The sequence below is a fragment of the Triturus cristatus genome, chromosome 10 (assembly GCF_964204655.1).
Source record: "Triturus cristatus chromosome 10, aTriCri1.1, whole genome shotgun sequence".
Classification (NCBI taxonomy): Eukaryota; Metazoa; Chordata; class Amphibia; order Caudata; family Salamandridae; genus Triturus; species Triturus cristatus.
Genome location: NC_140593.1, coordinates 500,431,405 through 500,456,166, shown reverse-complemented (window position 1 = coordinate 500,456,166; position 24,762 = coordinate 500,431,405). Strand labels below are relative to the sequence as shown.

Sequence of the window (24,762 nt, the reverse complement as noted above, 5' to 3'; positions counted from 1 at the left end):
GTAGAAGGTAAAGGGATAAAGCAAAAACCATACCGAATACCCGAAGCCCGCCGTTTGACTATGAGAAAGGAAGTCGAACAGATGTTAAAGGCAGGTATCATAGTACCCTCGACAAGTAACTGGTCCTCTCCGGTTGTTCTAGTCCCAAAACCGGACGGCACAACCAGGTTTTGTATAGACTTTAGGGCAGTCAACAAGGTGTCAAAACAAGACGGGTACCCCCTTCCAAGGGTAGACGAGCTAATAGAACGCCTTGGTGAGGCTCGATACATCACGACAATCGACCTCACCAAGGGGTATTGGCAAGTGCCCCTTAATCCGAAAGATCAGGAAAAGACCGCCTTCATAACACCAGACGGTCTTTTTCAGTTTACCGTTCTACCATTCGGGTTGCATGGAGCCCCAGCAACCTTTCAGCGGCTCATGAATACAGTCCTGGCTCCACACCACGAATATGCCTCAGCATATCTAGATGATATTGTAATCTTTAGTCGTAGCTGGTCTGAACACCTACACCATCTAGAACAGGTCCTCACGGCCTTGCAGAACGCAAACCTGCACATAAATGCCAAGAAATCAAGAATGGCCTTTACTCAGGTGAAATACCTAGGATACGTTTTAGGCGTTGGTCACATAACCCCGCAACAAGAAAAAGTGAAAGCCATACAAGCCCAGCCCTTCCCCGCCACTAGAAGGGATCTAAGAGCCTTTTTGGGGTTGGTGAGGTACTATCGTCGGTTTATTCCCCATTCCGCCACTCTGTCCGCCCCCCTGACAGATCTCCTTAAGAAAAATGCTGCCACGTCCCATCGTCTGAAGACGCCACCTCCCGGGGCCTCCATCGCCTTCCAAGCCCTTAAAACTGCTATAACATCAGCCCCTGTGTTAATGACCCCGGATTTCACGAAACCTTTCTTTTTACAAACCGACGCCTCTGGGGTTGGCCTAGGGGCCGTCCTTTCCCAACTGGATGCTGACCATAGTGAACGGCCCCTGCTCTTCCTGAGCCGTAAATTGTATCCCAGGGAAACAGCCTACCCTACAATCGAAAAGGAATGCTTAGCGGTGAAGTGGGGCATTCAGAAACTTCGATATTATTTGGAGGGTCGACATTTCACACTGTTTACGGACCATGCTCCCCTCACGTGGTTACACCACAACAAAGGTCGGAACGATCGCATCTTGCGCTGGTTTCTGTCTCTCCAGCCGTACAATTTTTCGGTTCACCATCGGAAGGGTTCCGATCAGACCAATGCTGACTTCTTGTCTCGTTATCGTCTTTCTCCCGATCGGAGAAATCCTAGGGGGGAGATTTGTGACGGGTTGGAAGGACCTCATGATAGAGATAGGGAAAGTGACCCTCTATCTTTGTTGCAGAATCAGGACTGGCCCTTAAGGAAGACGCGGACTCTGAGGAGGCGGGATTGACCCCCGTGACGTCGGCCTTTGTCGACCTATCCTTGGTCTCACCATCGTTGAAGAGGGACGAGCCGGAAGACGTCAGCACGAAAGCCGTGGATGCCGAAGAAGAGTCGAGCGAGAAGCCGGAAGAGCGGAGGAGAAAGGTGCACGCCAGGGACGACGGAGCGGACACCGGGAACAGAGCGGGACCACCAGGAGAAGGGCCAGGAGGCCAAGTACACCGCGCATCGCCCAGCCGCACTTCAGGAGAAGTGTGGCTACCCGAGGTACGGAGGAGAATCCGGGGGTTTTTCTCATTGCAAGGGGGAAGCGGGTGAATTGCGGAAGGGACATCCCAGGGGGAACGAGGAGCATGACTACGTAGGTTCTCTCTCCTTAGGGAAACACGATAAAACCTGTCACAGTTGGTGGTGGTCTCTGGTGAACTCGCAAATCCCGCACTCCCGTCCCTAGACATTTATACAGACCCGTGAGCATCCCCCTAAAACCCTGTTCTCTTTCTTTGTTTTATTTATGACCTCGCCTCCACTGCCGGCCGTGAGGAACATCGGAGAATACGAGCAGGCGGGAAGATCGGAGGGAAATCGGCAAGAAAGAAAACCCGGATGGGAGCTGCCTGGACTGTTATATTCTGTTTACTCCTGCCTTAAATAAACCACCTTCGTAAAACTCGCCCTTGTATTGGCTCCTTCCCTTCTTGTCCACTCTACTGGGTGACAACCTGGAACCGCAGGACTTTGTAGAACAGGTGGGCAGATCTGCGCCCACAAAACCTCTGTGAGATGGGTACCATCTTAGGGCAGAGGACATTACTGGACGATACAAGGACTGTGCCTGGTGGTGAGCGGACAGTACCTCGACACCGTCCTGACTTTGTGTGAGCCTACCTCAGCTTGTTTCTTGCCTAAGAGTTACACACATTTTCAATTTCACCCTATCTCATTGGAATGTGTACTATTTGTGGAGACCAGTTGTCTTGACTTTGGAACCATTTCCACCATTCCGCATAGGTATTTGATTTTGAATATTTAATTGTTTGAATATGTATCCAACCATAATTTCTAGAGTTCCCCACTCAGCAGTGGAAACCAATGACCTATTGGAAGCCCCAGATTCTGAAGTTGTTGACGCCTAAACACTTGAACTACCGACTTATGATGTTATTCCCAGTAGCTTCACTGCTGGAAAGCTGGTGCTGGAGACCTGCTGAAGCCATTGACATGCTCTGCCTTGCCACAATAACAAAGGGAGGCCTAGGACAAAGGGCAGACATATCACAGTACACTTGATCAAACTGAAAACATCTTGTCTAATACCTGGTGCCATTGAAATACATTGCTCATAGCAAAGACCTGAGACTCAAATGGTTCTGGATATTTTCAAGGACTAGCAAAGCAATACCCACATAATAATATTGTACAAAGACACCAATGTTATTTCGAATATAGCGCCTTTCTCTCGAAGCACTATAATACTTGTGGTCGTATTTCAGCCCTAGAAGGTGCTTTCTGCGTTTAGCTGACTTCTAATTGCTCTTTGGAAACAAACTGCACATGAATTATTTTTAAAAGTAATATCTATGACTAGCCATTGAGTTTACAATCTAAGATTACTATGTCAGCTTATACATGAGTAACAAACTCACTATCTGCTTTTTATTTTATTTTTTACGGAGTTTTATATAGCGCGAACTTGACCCGAATCGGGTATCAGAGCGCCTTACATATCACCAGTTGCGTTACATGAGGACACATTTTTGTTAGGCACGTGGAGATTAAGTGATTTGCCCAGAATCACAGGATGTTCACCGTCATTGCAGAGACTCGAACCCGGTTCCCCAGAAGAGAGAAAAGACCAGAAATGTGGAATGTCTTAAAGTACTTCTGCAAATATAGGCTCCCGCCATCATAATGCGGTGGGAAGTCCCACCAACATCATAATCAGCCCCTTAGTTATCCACCTAGAGGGAAATAAACCCGAGGCCTTGAGACACCAACGGTATAAGGCAATACGCACAAAGAAACCTGTACAATAACCCCTGATATCAGTGAAAAAACCATGACACCTACTAATAACTGCTAAAAGCCTACAACACCACAAACAGTTGTACTATTTTCTATGCTCACTACGCTGCTCACAAATATCCTGCATTCAAAAGCCTTTTTTTTCCCTTTCTTTTCAAAGGCATTTAATTCTCCAAACCGTTTAAATTTCCTCAAAAGGAAAAGTATCTACAGAATATTCCTGCTGTGTCATTCTAGATCACTACCCTCGTCAGCCATCTTGGAACGCACAACTGATTCCAAATGTATCATCTCACCCAAGACATAGCAGTGATATTAAAGCAGAAGTGGTGTTCAGGCATACAATTTAGTACTCTTCTACTGTGCCAAATTCCAAGCTTACTCCCATAACATATTTAAAACTGCATTAAAGGTCTTTCGTGTGGCACTGCCATGCTACACACCCTGTTGAACATATTGGTCATGTTGGGTTAAAATCACAGTGACTACCGCTGGCTCTGGGCATGCTTTTTTCTATAATGTGATCTGCACCTGCCACTGGTGTGGCCTTATACCGCTGTGTATGATATCAACTCTATAATATTCTCTTCTAGTCCTTTACTGTTCAAGGGACATGAGGGTACTAGGACCACAAGAGAGTTGTAATGTTGGCAGCGGTTTTATATTCTTTTCCAACCAATCTGTATACACATCCCAAGCAGTGATAGCCAAAAGTTATCTCTGAGACACAAGAGCTTTAAAATAGTGGAAGCTTGAGAATAAAAGTATGCAACTGTTTAGGAATTCCACATCAGCAAACTGCAAAAGGTAGACATTTGTAATGAATATTACGCATTGCTTACTAAAGCGATTTCAAACGTACCTTATTTGCAGATCTAATATGATTTGCCTCTTGTCCACATTTTCAGTATACACCTTTACACCATTTATTCTCAGTGGCTGAAATAAAATAAAGAACTGTGAATATCCACTGCAAGGCTGAGTCAAAGATACGTCTTACTGGAAAAAGCAGAACTTTTTGCAGTCATACAGCGGTCACAGAAATGTAGGAGTACAGTTTGTATATTGCACATGTCCAACGACTATTAATAAAGTCAACAGGCCCAGCTTGCCTCTTCAGTTAGAAGACACACCTACTGGAATGACCAATTGGCATCTTTTGAAATTTGTTTTGATGAACGTGAGCCAATGCGTCTTACAGCAAAAAATAAACGACTGCTTTTTGTACACAAGGAATATATGAAATAAATAATTAACTCCATCAAAATGAGTGAGGACTGAAGGTACTATTGAGATGTAAAACAGGCTTGCATGCATTCCAAAGGGGACAATTCCTAGGAGGCAAAAGGACACGTCCAAGAAGCCCATCGCATAACAGGGAGATTAGAATCCTCCCTGGAATGATTGAAGATATGATGCCTGAAGCAAATTACTAAAAGGGGGCTCACTGAAGGAAGCCAATGGCTTAAAGTGGGCTGACACAAAACCCACTCTCTGAGGACAGGGTACTGTAGATGTGATTCAACGGACATAAAAAAACAAGCATTAGCAATGCAATGGGTTTCGCATTTACGAGAGTTTAAGCTATTGTCATTTACAATGGCAATAGCTCAAACTCTTGTAAATGCGAGACCTATTTCACTTCAAAGAAGCGGCCGCCATTGTCCGGGGTTGCTTGAAAGTGAAAGCGCGCATGTTGTGGAAAGTACGTCGTGCCTGCAGTAGGAGAAACTCATTAAAGAAAATAGTGCTTACAGACTAAATAAGACATACTGTGCCCCAACAAAAGTAAAAGGGCCAGTCGCCATGGTAGGTTACAAACGCAGACAAGGCGGTACCAAGTCGGGGACTAACACGCCTAATAAGACTTAGAAGCCAGCGTTTACAAAGGACAATGACACAAGCCTATTAAAAATATGGGTGGAGAGTGGCCGGGGCTTTAAAGCCATACTACACTACTGCATGCCTCGCAGCAGCGCATGCGCTGCCCAGGCTCGACCTAAAAACGAGTGTTGATAATGAGACTCTAAACTTTACTGGATCGTGATGCATGTTTGTTTTATATCAAGCTATATTCTACGATTTTGTGTCACAAGATTGTTTCATTTACACTTTTATAGTCAGATGAATAGTCTATATTTTTCCCCAAGTAAAATAGAACATTGAAATTACAGTTAGAAACAATATAATTCTATATTTAGCCTCAGAGAATGAGCAACATTCATACTTTTAGTTGCTTTGACGTTAAAAAACATATTTCAAGAAGATACTTGTGACTGTTTTATGGGAATCAGAAAATAAAACATCCTTTTGTGATGCCAACTTTTCAGGTAGGCATGTAGATAAAATATCAACAACAGAGAATAATTTGCTATTCAATTGTCAATCCTCCAATGTCAAATATAGTCATTCATTTGTGCTGCTTTTTTGCTTGTAACACAATAGCACTAACAGCTTCTAGGCCTCTCAGGGCTTCTTTATTATCAGCTGCTAAAGCTGAGGAGATGGTGTCCTCAGGTGTCCAACTCAGAATCTGATGAAAATTGTGCATATGTTTATTACTGCGCTATTCGATACCACTATGTAACGGGTGAGCAATGTGCACCCGGATTTTGTGGCCCCTTCGTAATCGAGCCCTGTGATTTATCAACTCACACAGCATACTCATGCAATACTCTTAATCACACCCTAATGATAGCTTAACCTGAAATTATTACTAATATTATCTTAACTTTACCTTTACCCCAAACGTACCTCTAATGGAAGTGCTGAACCTACTCCCTGTACCTAAATTAATGTTTACATGAATCTAAATTTTACCATAACTCTGTCCATAACCCTAGTATTAACCCTTACCCTAATCCTTTTTAGGCCTCGCCTAGCGTTGCAGCGCATGCGCTGCTCGCTCGGCGAGACAAATAGTGAGAGGAGATTACAGAAGGGGACTTGAAGCCCCGCCCATCATTTTCATTGGGTGGCATCAGCGTTTATTCTAAACACTGGCTTCTCATCGAAAATGATTTTTTTGGGCCATTGCCCTTTCTCCCTTTCATCCGGCCCATATGGACTGGATCGTCTGCTTCACGGCTGGCGTGAAGCACTTTCTTATCTTTAGGGAGGGCCATCTGTTTCTAATTAGCATGGCTTTAGCGTGGCCATGCTAATTAGAAACAGATGGCCCCCACCTAAAGATAAGAAAGTCTGCAGGCACTACCCTGCACACTGAGCCTCTCCTCACTTTAGCCCCCCACACCCCCACCTCGGAGCACACGTAACTTGTTTTCTCTGCCTCCCCTCCCCCTTGTACTTTCCGCACCTCCTTTGTTCGCCTGCACACTCGAGGGAGCTCCGACCTCATCAACAAATAGATAAAGCGACGCGTTACCCTGCTTCCCACTAACACCAGGGAGCAGGGCATCAGAGCGGGACCTCTGCACCCCCACACCCTCTCCGACTGCCTCCCTCACGCACCCCCCTCACCCCTGCACGCTCACAGCCTTCCACTGTCTGGGTCTCATCTGCCGCGCGGCTGGGCCGCCACCGAACGGAGAAGGTGTCTCGGGGTGAGGGGGTGCAGTGTGTGCAAAACAAAGGGGAAGCATCCGTTTACCCGAAGCCGCCTGTGGCTCGCGCTGCCCTGCACGGTCTCGGTGCAGTGCTGGGTGCGCGCGCAATTGCTATTCCAGGCACACACACACACACACAGGCACTGAACACTCGGGATATCACACGGGCGAGCCTAGCCTCCCCTCCCCACTTCAGTGTAATAAAACCTGCCCTCCAGGGTGCACTCCCACCCCCTCTGAAGAGACTTCATTGCACACAGCCCCCCTGGGACCGCTCTGCATCCCTGCGCAGCCCGGTGTGTTTGTGTGCGTAGCGTTGACACCCACTTCTCCCCTACCTCACATCTCCGTTTCGCGATTTCTTCGGTTCCAGTGTGTGATGGCCCCTCCTTCCGTCTGGGACTGTCCGAGGCTGGCGATGAAGAGCTCTTCCAATTGCCTCTAAACACTTCACTGTAAAGATACCTGCCAAGAGGCCCCATGTTATGTGCTTCCCCCTGTGGCAGACTCAGTCCTGACCTCCTCGCAAAGTGCGCATTCCTTTCTGTGACTTGAGACGTCAAAATTTCAATTTTAGAAAATGACCCATGATGGCATCGTCATGGCTCGGGACCACTTGGACGCAATGTTTCCAGTTATCAACACTCTTTTATAATAGGGAGAGCCAACGTACGTAACCACGAGTATATTTATATATTATTTTCAGCATGTACTTGTTTTCATGTTTCCTCGTATGAGCATGTCATTTATCATCTGGATGTTGGAATAAATTTGAACCCACTAATACGAGTTCCGAGCGTGAACAGGACATGCGTTAAATACTCCCACATGTGCCCTGCCATGTAGCTCTAATTATGTGCACCAGCCCCACCCCCAGAAATCAACCCGCAGCCACATGTAAACAATGCACACTATTTTCTGTCCAGCAAAAACGTATTTCTATTTTTTTTTCAAATACGAGTTCTAAGCGTGAACAGGACATGTGCAAAGTAATTCTCTCTAAATACTTCGAGGTAAACACACCCGTCAAGTGACCCATTGTTATGTACTTCACCATCGCTTTTTGAAAATTCAATGTTTGTTTATGTAGGCCCTTACTTTCAGGTTATTGAAGCAATCAGTTAAGGCTTGCTCTTGACAGTGGTGTCTAACGGAACAACTAGGAATCACTGAAGTAAATGTAATGAACAAGTAGTTTGATTCTTCTGTACATATACAACTTCACTTGAGTAAATATGTTTAGGAATGATAGGAAGCTGTAGCATGCTCTGGCAGCCACTCAGACATATACACACACTTGTACTCCTCGTGCTCACCTCTTGCTGAATTCTCATGTGTTCACATGCACTTGTTCTTACACTAGTCACTTTCTTACACAACTCTCGCTTCTCATACCCCTACATTCACACATCACTACCCACACCATCCTGACATGGAGTGGGGGTGCACCCCATTCTGCAGGGGCTGGCATCGTTTTGGTTACGTCACTGGACCAGGTGCTTCCTCTTGGGTTCCCGAGTCCCCATTGTTCACATCTACAAACTCAAGAAGCGTGTTAACGACATGGAAGGGATGGCAGGGCACGGACAGTGTCATATGTGGTTGAAGAGCCCCCTCACGTCATTCCCTGGATTAAAATCAATGTCCTCAGCGGCTAATACTAAATTACTCATCAGAATTTATCAGTATTCTACTAAGTCTATCATCCAACTCAGTGAATGTCTTGAAGGTATGCAATGTCGGATGGGAGATAAGTCCCTAAAATTTAAATCTGGTAACATGAGGGGTCTTGGTGGCCAGCAGGGCTATGGTCATTATCCAATGGCCATGAAAAAAGTGCCTTATCATTCTTACGATACAAAAAAAATCTTTGGGTGGTCTCTTATAAATCGCTCCCTTAATTGCCACGTGAATGCAGTATTAGTAGCCTGCTGCCTTTAAGTCTTTTACAGAAAACCTTCCTGTTCATTGAAAATTAAATTTAACTGTAACATGCATCTTGTTACATTTACCTGTATGCCTGCTACCACTGTCCAACCTGAAAAAGAATCAGCTGACTCAGAATTTGACCATCCGACTCACATGCAATTAAATACAATCATGTTACAAAAGGCTGGTCCCTCCTTGTGCAGGTGCCCAGATTCTCAATGGGTCTCAATAAAGGTCCTTTGTCTAATTCTTTGACTCCTTCAGTGGCAAAGGATTCGATTTATATGGGATATTTTCACCACCTATATGCCATCCAGACTCTTCTGTTCAGGCTCATATCTGCTTCTGTGAGTGCCTTGTTATAAAGGGTAAATTATAGCATTGATCATTGGCCAAAACTGAAATGCTTCTTTGTGGCAGCTGTGGTGATCCATGATCACCCGGCTGTCTCGAAATCTTTGAAAACCCATCCTTCTTATTACTATTTTCTGCTTCATTCACTCCTCTTGCCTTCTAGACCTCCATAATATCAAAAATATAGTAATTGTATATATAAAAATACACCAAACGACTTACTACACTTCAATAATCTTTATAATAGAGTAACTGTATCCAGACAAATCAATAAGGCAATTGTATTGGCCATACTATTTATCACGTCCAAAAAAAAGCAGCATTATCATCAGATTTATATTTTTACTCGAATCGGGAAAATGAACAGTATGTGAGCTAAGATCCTGTAAAGACAGTCCCGCAATTTGCAGTTTTTATCTTTAACTACAGTAGTTCACGTGTCAGTTACTTCCCCTCATCGAGAGTCCCAACCCATTCTAATTTTTGCACAGAAACGTCACACCCTGGAGTCTTATTAGCACTGTGATAAAAAAAAGTGTACCTTAGAAAGGGTGAAAAACATATTGATGTACAACGTTTAAGTTTAAAACCACGGGCCAAATCATACTTGTACTCAACTGTTGTGCGATATCTTTTAATTCCATTTTCATTTATATTTTTGAGCTGGTACACAATAGAAGTTCTGTTTTTGAGGATCTTCAGAATCTTCAGAGCAGAATGTAATGTAAATCTCATATTTAGCTTTCCTATCCTGGGTCAGAACTTGTGCAAAAATACTCAGCAGTTCTCGAAGTATCTGAATCAGACTAAACCAGTAACCTACAATCTGAACACATCTTTTAACAACCATACCGCTAAGACCCAGATCCAGTCACATACCCTTCGGTAAGGTTCCTTGCTTTAAGACTAGGCAAGACTTCCATAGATGCCCAACTTTAGAAAGGGCCAACAAAGCAATACCTGTTGTACATTTAAAGCATGGTGCACCTTTGCTGGTATCATGGCTGTATACTCCTTAGTAGGAATACCTAGTCAAGTTTTTTTATTGCTTTAAAACCCTAAACAGTCTCATGCCAATATAAGTGGTACTGTACACTTGTACAAGATTTGAAAGAACAATTATTTGTCAAAGCAATACCAAGGTATGGACATTTCTTCAAGGATTGGAATTTAATTACACTTAAACACCATCCCTGTGGGAAATGGTCCCACTTCTTCCAAACGTCATTGTTTTGGTTTTCGGTGGCTACAATCCAAGACTATTTGCAGATACATACTCTGCCAGTACAGCTAGTTATCTACTGAAAGCTCAACGGTATTTGTTGTAGCAAGACTATTATGTAAAATGCATACATAACAATTGAAGTAGGGGTACCACCCTGTGAGGTAGAAAATGTTGTAGCCCTGAACACATGTGCAGTGAGATCAGATATCTGTACAAAGAAAAACAGGTGTTAAACAACACATCCCTTTTTAGGTCAGCTGTTTGGTTTGCTAACGACATTCTGGGGACTTTCAGAAAGTTGAAATAGGAATGCATTGCACCCATTGATTACCATTGACTTTGTGGTTTCTAATTCACATTTTCGAGCATTCTATTTGCAGGCTTTTTTTGCTTTAGGCTCTCCAGGTTCAGTTCGTCTCCCCTATTGCCTAAACTGTGTTTACTGTATTCTTCCACAAACTCCCTTTCTGTAAACAGATCTTTAAATCTTGTTCTTATCTTGTCACATTTGCTGTGCATTCAAAGAACGAGGTCAAAGGTCAGTCGCTATCTTCCGAGGGCACTTGTTTGCTTTTCTTTCTCTGACTTCAAAGTGAGAGGATTTTGGGAAAATCTTGCTGGATACTGGGGGTAGGGAAGAACATTTAAATGAACTGTTTAAGTATTTCAGAATATATCTGAATTAGGAACACAAATGAAGCACATTTTTTGTTCATTTCTGAAGAGTTCTGGAAACAAATACTTTAATATGATCAAAACAAATCCTTACAGTAGATGATGCAATTTCCACACATTTTCGTTTGTGCACTGTAAAGTTTTGTTGGTAAACCTGTATGTCTGTGGAAGTGTAATGGTCATTTCAATAAAAAATGTGTTGTCTGTAAAAGCAGTGCGCTACCATGTCATGCATACTCCGCTCTACGGTACTATGCACCACTGCACTCTACTCTGCACCACTCGACACCACTGCACTCTACTCTGCACCACTCCACTTTACACCACTCCACGCCACTCTACACCACTCCACTGTATGCCAGTGCACTCTTTGCCACTTCAAACTACACCACTCTACTCTATGCCAATGCACTTGTTGCCTCTCTACTCTATACCACTCCAGTCAAGCCAGTGCACTCTATGCCAATGTACTTTACTCTGTAACACTCAACACTATGCCCCTTCACTCTACGCAAATCAGCTGTACGCCATTCTAATCAATTCTGCACCACTGCGCTCTACACCACTTTATGTCGTTACACGTTATGCCACTCTCCACAACTGCATTCTACCCTGCACCACTCCACTCTATGCCACTTCACTCTACTTTGAACGAATCAACTCTACGCCACTGCACACTACACTACTCCGCTCTGTGCCACCCTACTCTTAAGCACTGCACTCTGTCACTGCACTTCACTCTGCATCACTATACTCTTTGCCACTATACACCAGTGCACTCTATGGCACTAGACTATACTATGCACCACTCTATGCTGCACCACTCTAAACTACTGCACTCGATGCCACTCGAATCTACTCTGCACCCTACGCCACTGCGCTATAATGCTATTCAACTCTACTCTGCACTACTGCCCTCAGCATCACTCAACTCTATGCCGCCCCGCTCTGCATCACTCCTCTACACCACTCTATTCTACCCCACTGCACTCTGCGCCAACCACTTTGTACCACTTCAATCTGCGCCATTCTACTCAACTATGCACCACTCTAATCTATGCCACTGCATTCTACGTTGCTGCATTGTATGCCACTGAATTCAATGCTACAGCACTCTACACTACTAAACTCTGCAATACTCTAAGCCAATGCACTCCACTTCAGTCCACTCTACTCTATGCCCTCCAGTATGTGCCTCTCTATGCTACTCCACACTATGTCACTCCGAAACACAACACTTTAATCCAATCTTCGTCATTCCACTCTAAGACACTCCACACGACTCTCCTCTACACCACCAACATTTAGCCATGCTGAACAGCAGCCACACTTGTGTACAACATGGCTAAAACACTTTGACTAAGCCAATAGCTCTTGCATAGGCAAGACCTATTGGGTTTTTGCCAATGCTTGTTTAATCCATTGCTTACTGAGATCTTACTGGTGAGCTCGCTGCTGTACATCACCTGGGTCCAATTATTGGAATTCAATGCAATGTTTACATTCAGAAGTTCTGAAGGCTCCTTTTAGATTATTTCAAAACAGTAAAATTAAATACCAGTGTGGTAAAAATGTTACACATGTTTGAAGGTTTTGTAATGGAGCTACTCCGTGCCAATGCCTGTACCGAGGTTGCTGGGGGCCAATACTTTAGAAGTTTATGTGCGGGCGATTAATTCACACTGGAATACATCTTTAACAATGTCTGAATAATGGGTCTCAAAACACAGTGGTATGTTGCTAACAAATTAAGTTAAAAAAATTATATATATATATATATATATATATATATATATATATATATATATATATATATATATATATATATATATCCACAGTAACACCTCCGAAAAAGGAGCCCCCGACCCTTCAGGGCGGCCTCTCAAAGGCGGGCACGGAGAAGCCTGTCACTTCAACAACATGAGAACACAACAGAGGCCCATTTCTGAGGACAAAGCGCTTTATTCCAGGCAAATGCAGCACAAATTCTTCCAAACGTCCAACTAGTTTCGGCATTTGCCTTGATCACGGACTGGGAAGCGGGAAACCAAGTGCGTACGTGCCTGCATTTTATAGGTGTATTTAAGGTCACATGACTGTAAAGCATACAACTTCCAGAATGCCACGGGGGATACAGGTAAGTGCTGACATTAGAAGAATAGTTCTCATAATTCTGGCAATCGTTAATCCTTTGCTCATGGCAGCCATCCCGTGCATTACACATTAAATAAAACCAAGTGGAATACAGTCACGGCAGTTTGTATGTCAGAAGGGCTGAATATACAAATGTCCCGGTAAAAAAGCTCCCGTCCCCAGAACGATTGGTGCCGGAAGTCATCCACACCAAATCCCTTCCAGCGTTGCAGTAACTCTTCGCTCAGTGGCATTTTACCTTGATAGGTAGAAACTGCATCGAGTGGGTCATGCTCCTTGGTTAACATCCACAGTAACACCTCCGAAAAAGGAGCCTCCGAAAAAGGACATTTGTATATTCAGCACTTCTGACATACAAACTGCCGTGACTGTATTCCACTTGGTTTAATTTAATGTGTAATGCACGGGATGGCTGCCATGAGCAAAGGATTAACGATTGCCAGAATTATAACTATTCTTCTAATGTCAGCACTTACCTGTATCCCCCGTGGCATTCTGGAAGTTGTATGCTTTACAGTCATGTGACCTTAAATACACCTATAAAATGCAGGCACGTACGCACTTGGTTTCCCGCTTCCCAGTCCGTGATCAAGGCAAATGCCGAAACTAGTTGGACGTTTGGAAGAATTTGTGCTGCATTTGCCTGGAATAAAGCGCTTTGTCCTCAGAAATGGGCCTCTGTTGTGTATGTATATATATATATATATATATATATATATATATATATATATATATATATATATCTATCAAAACTGCGGGAAAACAACTATTGGCTTTAGGACTCTCCTTCTGTCCTGAAAGCTCATTCAACTATTCAAAATCTAGGACTGATGTATATAAAAGTGTCAGAAAACTGAAGCTTACAAAATATCATACACAATTGAAAAAAGCAATACATTCTGAAATATCTTCCATAACAAGTAATTTACCAACACAGTAAAAAGAGATGGACTCCAACATAAATCAGGAGTCACAAGAACTGAAAAATGCTCTCTATGACTTAGTACAAGAAGGCAATCAGGCAAGTGGAACCGTGGATGAATGCACAGAAAGCAATTCAACTATACCAGGAACAATATGTAAGACGCCCTTTAAACCACCATCTTCATTCTATCCACTGATGACAAAGGACACGATTGATATGTTCAAAGATCAAGTCATCACCGATCTAAAAAACTTGAACAAAACGACACATAAAGGGGCAATAAAAGGCAAGAAGCATATAAAAGAACTCCAATACCATCAATTAATGACCAAAATCAAAAACAACAAAGAAATAGTGGTGAGAAACGCGATAAAGGCGGGAACGTGGTACTGTGGAAAAGAGAAAACTACATTAAGGAGGCAATGAGCCACTTGGAGGATAAATCCTGCTATGGAAATAGCAATAAAATAACCTGGAATGCAATACAATCATCATTCCGAGTGAAACTAATGGCTTGGCGAGAAAAGGGCCTACTAACAACTGAGGAATATAAATATGTGTGGACAGCAAATCCAACAATCCCAATATTGTACTTTATACCAAAAGTACATAAGGACAAAACAAATCCACCAGGAATGCCAATTATATCAGCCAAAAACAGTATATTTGAAAATACTTCCAAATATGTGGACTTCTTTTTACAAGACATGTTCAAAACTTAGCCTCCTATATTAAGGACACATGAGACTTCTTGACAAAAATCAAAAATTTCCAATGGCATGATGATTACTGTTTAATCACTCTAGACGTAACCTCACTTTATACATCCATCAAGCACAATGATGGACTACGAGCCTTGAAGTACTACTTGGCAAAGACAGGAACCCCATATGCAGAACATAACAAAATGATTGTCAACATGGTTGAATTGCGTCTAATGAACAACATCTTTATGTTCCAAAATGTAATGTATCAACAATTGCGTGGGGTGGCGAAGGGGGCCAGCTTCTCCTCCAGCTACGCGTGTTTACACATGGGCTGGTGGGAGGAGCAGGTCCTCATGGCCAAATACACGGAAACACTAACAAATCATGTAAAATGTTGGTGGAGGTTCATTGATGACCTGTTTCTGGTGTGGCGAGGTACAGAAAAGGAAGCAAAAGAGTTTATTGATTCTCTTAACAAAAATGACTTAAATCTGTACTTCACCGCCAATATGAGTAAAACCAATGTAGTATTCTTGGACGTTGAGGTATACATAGATCATGGTATTGTGGAAACCAGGTTACATAGAAAACCTACGGCGGGAAATGCAATCTTACATGCCAGTGGTGCACATCCCAATCACTTAATACAAAGCATTCTTTATGGCGAACTACTGCGCATAAAACGCATATGCAGTAATAGTGAAGCCTTAAAGTTAGCTCAACAGGAATGTATCAGTAGGTTTAGAGCCCGAGGATACAGCAACAAATGTCTGGAAAAGGCTCTTACTAAATGTAATCTGACTGATATGGAAAAGACATTGGAAAAGAAATCAGAGCAAACCACCCCTAATGAAACTTCAAGTGATTTTAGATTTATTCTAGACTACAATCGACAGCAACTAGCAGTAAGAAAAATTATCAACAAAAATTGGTATCTCATAAAACAGGACCCCATTATAGGGAAATCGGTCCCCAAAAAACCAACTATAACATACAGGAGGGGAGCATCTATGAGAGATATGCTAGTTGACAATGACCCATGTGGTATGCCAACAAAGGGATCTTGGTTGGCGCAAAGACAAGGATTTCATAGATGTAAGATCTGTAAAGCCTGTCAACATGGGGTTTCCACCATCAACTACTCTACTCCTTTTGGTGGACCCAATAAAGAAATAACTAAGGCTTTAAACTGTAAAACAGATCATGTGGTGTATGTGTTGGAGTGCCCGTGTAAATTAAGATATATTGGAAGTACCATCTTACCGGGGCATAAACGGGTGCTCCAACACATACGAGCCATTAAAAACCATGATCAGGCATATCCAGTGGCGCGCCACTTTCCAGATAAACATAAAGGCAATCCCAAAGATCTTAAATATTTCCTCATCGATTCTGTTCCGAGGAATAAAAGAGGAGGTGATAGGGAAAAGTCCCTTAGATTATTAGAGATGCATTATACCCTAAATCTAGATAGTAAACACCCCAACGGACTGAACAGTTCGGAGGAACTACATGCAAGTTTGAAAGTCATGGCGAATGCCTTAATCCAAAATTGGTCAGTCAAGTTTTGTCCACCAGTAACTGTAAGAAAAAAGGAAAACAACTTTCAAAAAATAAAAGATCATGATAACAGCTTAGATCGCACATAAACGCATATAAGATCAAAAAGAATAAAATCCGCCTATAAGTATTTATACAGTATATAAAAGAAAGTTTCTCCCCCAAGTCTTTTTAAACTACCATATTTTTTAACCTGGCACAATTTGCACAATTTTTCCAAAAATTCCCCTCCCCCACCCCCTTTCCCCCTTTTCCCTCTCTCACTTTTTTATGTGTCTCGACAAACACTTTTCTGCACAAATACAATCATAATTAGAGATGATGACCAATGCCGGTCATAATTAGTTATAATGTAGATAATAAATTGACCGCATTAAACATAAAAGAAGGTACAAGGAATAATTGACAATAAATTGAATAGACAAACAAAGGCAATTTGATGATTATAGATGGGTCCAAATAAAAAGGCGATGTATCTAAGAACAAATTGTGGACAGATTTAATAGGGATTTATCCCAATAATCTCAATCAAGTGATATGGCCTTGGACTCGTTGCAATTATATATGATGAGGTGCAGATAGATTTAAAAAAAGCATTTTCATACTGCATGAAGCTATTTATTTGAGTATTTGTTCAAATGTTTATGGTGATTTTATAAACATTTATTTATCTCATATTTATTATATATAGATGTTTATTTATATATTTATAGACGTGTATATGTGTTTATACATATTTATATATATATTTGTGCACAGAAAGCATTGCCATTCAACAACACATATTGAGTATAAAGTAATAGTTTGGTCAATTATTGTGTCAAGTAAAAAACAAAGCCCGATTTTGGTTCTTATCAAATTGTATTTATACAATGTATTAGCAAGTGGTTTTAATACCTATCTCTGCCGTGGGAATTTTCCCGGTATAAAAGAGTAACCATGACAGAAATGTATGGATGCCGAACTGTATTTTTAAATGTGAATTAGTAGACACAGAGCACCTTTTGCACGATAATCACATGGTGTATTTTTGCCCAATCACAACGAACAACATAAAACGAAAAAAAGTGTAAACCTTTAAATTGAAATGCCATTGGTAGAACTGCGTCATGTGATCAAGTCCCCAAGGAGGGATGAAACGCGTTATGGCTGCCGTTTGTCTGTGAGATTCTCCTGAATAAAACAAACGGGTATTGAACAAGAATCCTGTGGTCCGTGCTCTTTCTGCTCCAGTTGTGGGAACCACGAGAAAGAAGAGTGCTCTCAGATATATAGATATATATACACACTTTAATTATTGTTTTCTGCGTACAGGCAATTACGTCACTTCACAGCAGGTCTATGCCAATGATAGCAGATATCAAATGTGACACTACCCACTGTTGAAAGCAGGAGGATAATACACACATACACAAGGATTAGTGTGCTGTTTTCAAGGAAAAAGTTACATGGGAACCAGCTTTACTGAAGCTGTCAGTTACGAAGTCAGTGGGGTCTCATTAGAGGTTGAGGGGGAGAGCAGGTGGTATTCCAGGTAGTCTGGGTGTTGGGGCTGTTTTCCATCCTCGCCCACTCACCTAGGCTACTGTTATGCAGACCTAAAGAGACCACATGTGATGCTTTCATACAGCCGGAGAAACTGGAGAGATGCATCAATATCTCTCCTCACCGGTCAGTGCCACCACTACACAGAATGGCATCAAGCTTTCGGAATGTGGAGATTTAAGCGGACACCTAAATCTCTATGCCAAGGTCTCTCCATGTCCCCTCCTCCTAGTAGTTGGGAGTATGTAGGCCCATGACAGTGCTCCCAAGCCTATGTGGTGATCTGAGTTTACAAAGGGAGGTCGTTTGACTTCTGAGTACATTTCTGAAAGGCCTCCTCCCAGGCAACCAGTGTCTTCTGGCCCAACCCCCTAGTCTAGGTCATGTCCAAGACAGCTATTTCCTCCTAAGCCCGCCCGATTACATCAGTGCCAGGTTGCTTGGGAGAGGACTTGCACAGCCCTCAACCCCATGGCAATACTCCATTCAATGGCCAGTTGGGAGAATGCACTGAGACAACCACAAGTTTACTAAAGTATTGATGCTAACAGTATCTAGCTACTATTATCAAATAAGCCCCGATAAGAACTGGCGACTGAGATGGGGTCCCTAAGACAAAATCTGTGGCTCTAGGTTTACTAATGAGAGTTGTCTCTAAGAAGATGCCATGAGCAGGTCTTTACCTTGTTTGAGGAGCATTACTAGCATTGCCTTCTTAGTGATGTGTGGCAGTATGCCTGTGGTCTTCACCTCATTATATAGCATCAGTAACTCGGGCATACTTGTGGTGCAAAACAATCATCAAATCCAAGAGTTTTGCGACCAGCCATACCACTTTTGACAGCCACTCTCTCTTGAAACGTAAGCAGTAGTTCCAGAGTTTCCATTATTTCTTGAGCTAACTTTAAGTATTGTCCCTTGAACAGCAGGGTATTCATCTATGAGTTCAGGTAAGTGACAGTGACATGTTGCATCACCTTCTATAAGAACATGACTGGTAAATGTTTGGGGGTATAAATACAGACCAACAGCGCTGAAAGGCCATCTAGTAACGACTTGAGTATTACATAACATTCCTCCAAGTCAATCATTGTCTGTACTATCACAGGTGGGACCCTCGGTTTTACCCAAATCAATATTCCTTCTGCGTAGGAGCCATAGGCAAAAAACATCCCTTCCACGTATTGTGTACTATACTTTCTTCCAGCTCACAGAAGTGGGTCTCTTGTTTGTAGAAATGCAACATGTACCACGCATAACTTTGGTTAGGAGAGCACTTAATCGTGCTTCTGGATAGATGCAATACCCCTGACATGACAGTTTATGAACTTGTGTCGTGATTGTAGTACCATGATCGCAGACGTGTTTCGTGGGTCGCCCCGTTCCATCCCACAGGTTTCTGCTAGCCTTGGTCTCGTATCCCCAGATGTGCATCTTCTTGTCCCTTGAGTTCATCCTTCGTCAGGAGTTTCTCTACCATGTCTGAGTGACCCCGGCTGAAGACCGCAACCTCCTGCTCGCCCTAGTTGGATAAAACCTGGGTCCGTTACGATAAGAACACAACAACCCTGAACCAATCATAATGATGAAACATCGCCCCTCCCAGGGCTGAGAAAGTTGACCTCCTGACCCACTGCTTTTATATAAATGACTACCATGTACAAGTAATTTATGGTTACAACAATCTGAAACAGTAGTCTTCAACAAATGCTATATTTTAATGCTACACTCTAGGAATAAACGGTGTTTTGCTGCTTTGCCGGAATGTTCTGTTCAATATCAATTGATTTTATTCAAAGTCTCACATCCTGTGACGCTTAATGAATGATGGGCCTACCAAGAACACGTATTCATCATCGGATCCGTTTGTGATGCTGCAAAGAAGGTAGGTCCGTCCCCGTGAACAGACAACAGCACCAGCTGAACAAACTTCAGTTATTTACGTTGCTTGAAAGGGGCACATTCATCTAAATAATGTGATGGCGTTGAACTCGACAGTTCCACGGTGTCAGCTAGATTTCATATTTCAGTCTGTGTACACAGGCGAGCAGTTGTCGGAAGGCGCTGATAATAGCAGAAAGAAACTAAGCACGGGGTCGATTTTGTTAGCATCAAATTCCATCTAGACCTTTTAAAAAGAGGTATGACAGAGTGTGCTGACGAATCACTCTCTCTTATGATTGACGAAGCAGAAACAGGCACTTTCAAAGACGTGTCCTGCTCTGTTCCTTGAAAGGGACAAACGGCTCGAGGAAATGAGAGACGAGAGAAAGAGAGAAGGGACACGAGAGAGACAGAAGAAAACTTTGAGTGAGAGAGAGAAGGTACAAGAGACAACAATGGAGAGAGAAGTGAGGACGAAAAAGAAAGGAGAAAGTCAAAGAGAGAGGGACTAATAGGGAAAGATAGCAAGAGTGTGAGCGACAGAGAGGCAACAATAAGAATGTAAACAAGCATTTGCAATGCAATAGGTCTCGCATTTGCGACAGTTTAAGCGATTGGAATTGTAAATGGCGATGCCTTTTATTTAGGTTGGAAAAACGAATACGTAAATAAAAAGGCATCGTCATTTACAATGCCAATTGCTCAAATTCTCGCAAATGCGAGACCTATTGTATTACAAATGCTTGTTTAGTTTGCTTGAGATCAATAAATCTCACGTAACCTGGCTTGCCCTCTCTCTTGCTCGATTAGTAAGATAGGTATATAGACTGACTGACTGACTGACAGACAGACAGACAGACAGACAGACAGACAGACAGACAGACAGACAGATAGATAGATAGATAGATAGATAGACACACACACACACGTATATCGCACCTTTATAAAAAAATATATATAGTTGGAAATGAAGAACCATACTGCCTTCTTTTGGAGATGTCATGAGCCCTGGGTGGCCCTGCAGCTTCCTCAGAGCGCTTGGTTGCCCCTCTCATTAAATGCACCAGAGCTTTGCTTATGTTTATAACCCAGGCAGACACGAGTGACCCAGTCCTGCACTCCAAGACCATCCTTGTATGACCCCTGGTTAGGAGTCTGGCAGGGGGGGTGGGGGGTGGGGGGGAACGGGTGAGGCCCTCTGCGCCCAGGGTCCGGCCTCCGTGGAATTGTTGTTGAAAAGTTTCTTGGTGACTGTGTTGGTGTATCAAGTGATTACATGGGTCCTGGGCACTGTGACAATGAAGCACTGAGAGCACACGCGCACACGTACATGCACACAGTTATTTTTACCTGTGTGAATGCAAATGTTGTAAATGACTCGCCTCAGATCCTAAAGGTGATATTAACTTTTTCTTTGCAGAAAAAGTACTCATTTGCGGGAACACTCGTTTTCTCTCTTGCCCGCTTCTTTGTACCCTAGCTAGTTCTATTGTTCGTCTGAACAAAATACAAATACATTAGGATAAAATAAATATGTATTTTATATAATCATTAATATGTAGAAGTTCATTCAGAATGAATAACCTTTAATAAATGTAGGTGCCTTACATTAGTTTTAATAAAATACACACAGTTGAGCTGGGTCACGGAGGTGGCAGCAGACACGATAGATGCCCCCTTTATTTAGCTCTCTATGTGGGGGTGCCCCTGTGCCCCCTCCACAGACAGGCACGCGCGCCCCTTCTGGCTTCTGCCCCTGTTCCCCGTCAGCCCCCTCCACAGGCAGGCTTGCACGCTCCTTCTCCTGACCATGCCTGAACCGACTCCGCTCCCGGGAAAGTGTCCAGTGATTTATTTGGTTGCATTTTCGATTTCTCTGGTCGGCTCTCCTTTCTTCTCCTTTCAGCAGAGATGTCAGCTGTTATTACTCGGCATCTATCTCTTTGCAAAGTGAGAAGTGAACTATAATTAATGTCAATTCCACTGGCTGGATCAATAGCCGGATCAAGAGCCGGAGGTATTTTAATCTGGATTTGCACAAAGTGCTAAATTAAAAAGATTCCACGTGCATGATGGAAGCTGGGGTTAGCCCAACCCCCTGCCACATTAGATGTGTCGCGGGGGCCCAGCCCGCGGCCTGTCTCGCTGCCTGAAGTCGGACCCCAGCTGTTCTGCTCTGAGGACCCGGCCGTCTTGGGCAGTCGGGTGGTGTCATGTGTGAAGTTCGACCTGATCCTGCCTTCTTCAAGAAGAGTCTGTGGGAGCCGTGGGATGATGCGATGGAGGGCAGTGGGTGTATTGCTGGCCTTGTGAGATTTTTAAAGTTTAGACCCCTGGTTAAGGCAGAACCCGTCCCATTGGGCGGGGGTGCTGAACTTAAAGGGTGTTAAACGTTTTACTTCAGTATGATTATCTTTGTGTCTCCGTTTCTCCACGCGGCTTCCTTTTTTGGCGATGTGTCTTTCCCCTGTGAGAGTGTCTGTTGCTGAGGGCTACGAAGTGACCAGTCCTGTCCCCGCCGCTTTTGTGGCTGGCATTTCTCCATCTCCCCGCGCTACTCACAGGCGTATATCTTACACTACTCCTGTGCTCTAAGCATAGTGCGCGCTTCACCATTCGTGCAGTGCACAGTATAGAGATTATGATATTTGCAATTTCGCCCAAGAATCTTACAAGGTCTCCATGTGACGTACGGAGGTGGCGAACGGTGATGTGTCCAGCTGCATCACGAATAAGACCGTGGAAACCTCCAACAGCGCCTAATAACAGAGCCTAACACGGCAGTGGTAAAACACGAGAAATACCGCTTCTAAAACCTGGCGGGGTGACTTGTCTAAACGACGTGAAGTGCAGGTCTGAGAGTGAAAAAGGAATAGCATCTGCAACAAAACTTGAAATAAAGCAGAAGCAATGTAATGAAGCCCTGAAAAAACATGCAGTGCGCAAGCAGAATCTCCAATCAGGGTGGACGGGGCCTAAAGGAGACAGGGCGGACACAAACCCCGCTTCCGGAGAACACAGACAGAAAAGTAACGACCATAGGTCTCGCCAAGGCGAGCAACGCATGCGTTGCAACGCAGGCGAGACCTAAAAACAAGAGCAGGACTAGGGCTAGATTACGAAGCCTTTTTGAGGTCGCAAACGGCCCGATTTGCAGAATAAGGCCGTTTGCAAACGCAAAATATCATTTTCATATGCAGAAACTCCAAACTGCAATTCAGTAATCTGTTACCGGATCGCAATTTGTGATTACGAATCGGTATTTGGAAGGCGCGTGTTCAGGGCGTCCCTTCCAAATACCGATTTGCATTGGTATGCACAAATGTTTTGCAACCGAAATGTGGTCACATAACATTCACACTTTACCACCACCTGTAAAGTTGGTGGTAACCTATTCTCCCTTGAGAATGGTTGAAAAAATATTTTTTAAGAGCAGGCAGTGGACCTACTCTTAAAAATTAAACTTAATCCCCAAAAATGATTGCTTTATTTAAAAGCAACCACAGACATGGAGGTCTGCTGTACCCACCAGGCCACCATCCCTGTGATGGCAGCCAATCATACAACTTACCTCATTCATATTTATGAGGTAGGTCTATTTGCAACCCACTATGAATCTCTAACCTAAACTCAATGAGTTTCATACATTAGGAATAGCGATTTCCTAATTGTGATTTGTAAAAAATCCCTAAGCCCTAAAAGGAATAGGATCACGGAGAGAGACTGGCTAATAGAGAGTGCTGCACAGCCTTAGTCTCAAGAGAGACTGAGGGGCCTAAGGACATGGAAAAAAGGAGAGAGAGCAAGACAGAGAGAATGAAAGAGACAGCGAGAGAGGAAGAGACGGAGAGACGAAGAGTCAGGGAGAGAGGAGGGCAGAGACAGAGAAAATTAAAGGAAAGAGTACTAAGAAGCAGAGAATAAGAGAGAGAGAGAGAGAGAGAGAGAGAGAGAGAGAGAGACTGATTAACAGAGATAGCTTGAGCTTGCGTCTTCGTTTATTGCATATTTTCACTTGTATCTCTGTGTGACATTCCAGACATAAACAATATGCAGCACACTGTTCAATATGGTGATTGTTCTGTTGCAAAATAGGGCCTTCTACTCCGGAGAATATGCTTCTGATTAGGAGCGGAATAGTGGCCTATATAGTCCACGATATCACCGACAAACAATGCCAAGGAGAGTGTAGGTTATAGCTCCGTATCTTGCTGCTGCCCATCACAGGTGAGCACCTTGTGGTATGAGCAGGAGAGGCAGTACTGGTGCCTGTAGTGGAGAACCCTTGGAATGTGGCATGCCTGCGATGCATGCTAACCGTTCACTGCCTCCCACCTGGAATTGTGCTAGAGATAACACAGTACCTCAGTTTGACATAGGAACAGCAAAACCAAACTGCTACAGAACAATCATGGAGTCATTTGATCTGGGGTATCAATGCCTTTACTGTGTGGACTAACCGGACAAGGACAATATCCATCACTGATGTAAAGAAGGGAAACCCTTTCGAGGTATGCATCTCATATGAGGTCTTAGGGAAACTCAAATTCTACCCCCAGTCCCATACACAAGTGGTCAATCGTGCAATCCATTCACTCCGGCCCTGGGACCTCACATTGACCATAAGACTATCATCACAAAAGTGGCAGAAGGTATAAGGCAAGAAATCACGTTCCACAAGAAATTCTTGTCTTCTATATTGAATCCAGAAGTCTGTGGCAGCATAGTCTTTATAGAGGGTTATTATGTTTAGTTACCTTCCAGAAACTGTCAATGGTAAAACATTAGGGTT

General features: G+C 43.2%; 1 protein-coding gene across 3 annotated transcripts in view; it reads right to left on the bottom strand.

The window, feature by feature from the left end:
* Window positions 1-24,762, bottom strand: part of ESYT2 (extended synaptotagmin 2) — a 769,824-nt gene that overhangs the window by 543,994 nt on the left and 201,068 nt on the right. For all 3 annotated transcript variants that reach the window (XM_085631951.1, XM_085631950.1, XM_085631949.1), the window contains exon 4: window positions 4,309-4,385. In XM_085631951.1, the coding sequence (XP_085488077.1) occupies window positions 4,309-4,385 (77 nt within the window). The remainder of the gene's footprint in view (window positions 1-4,308; window positions 4,386-24,762) is intronic.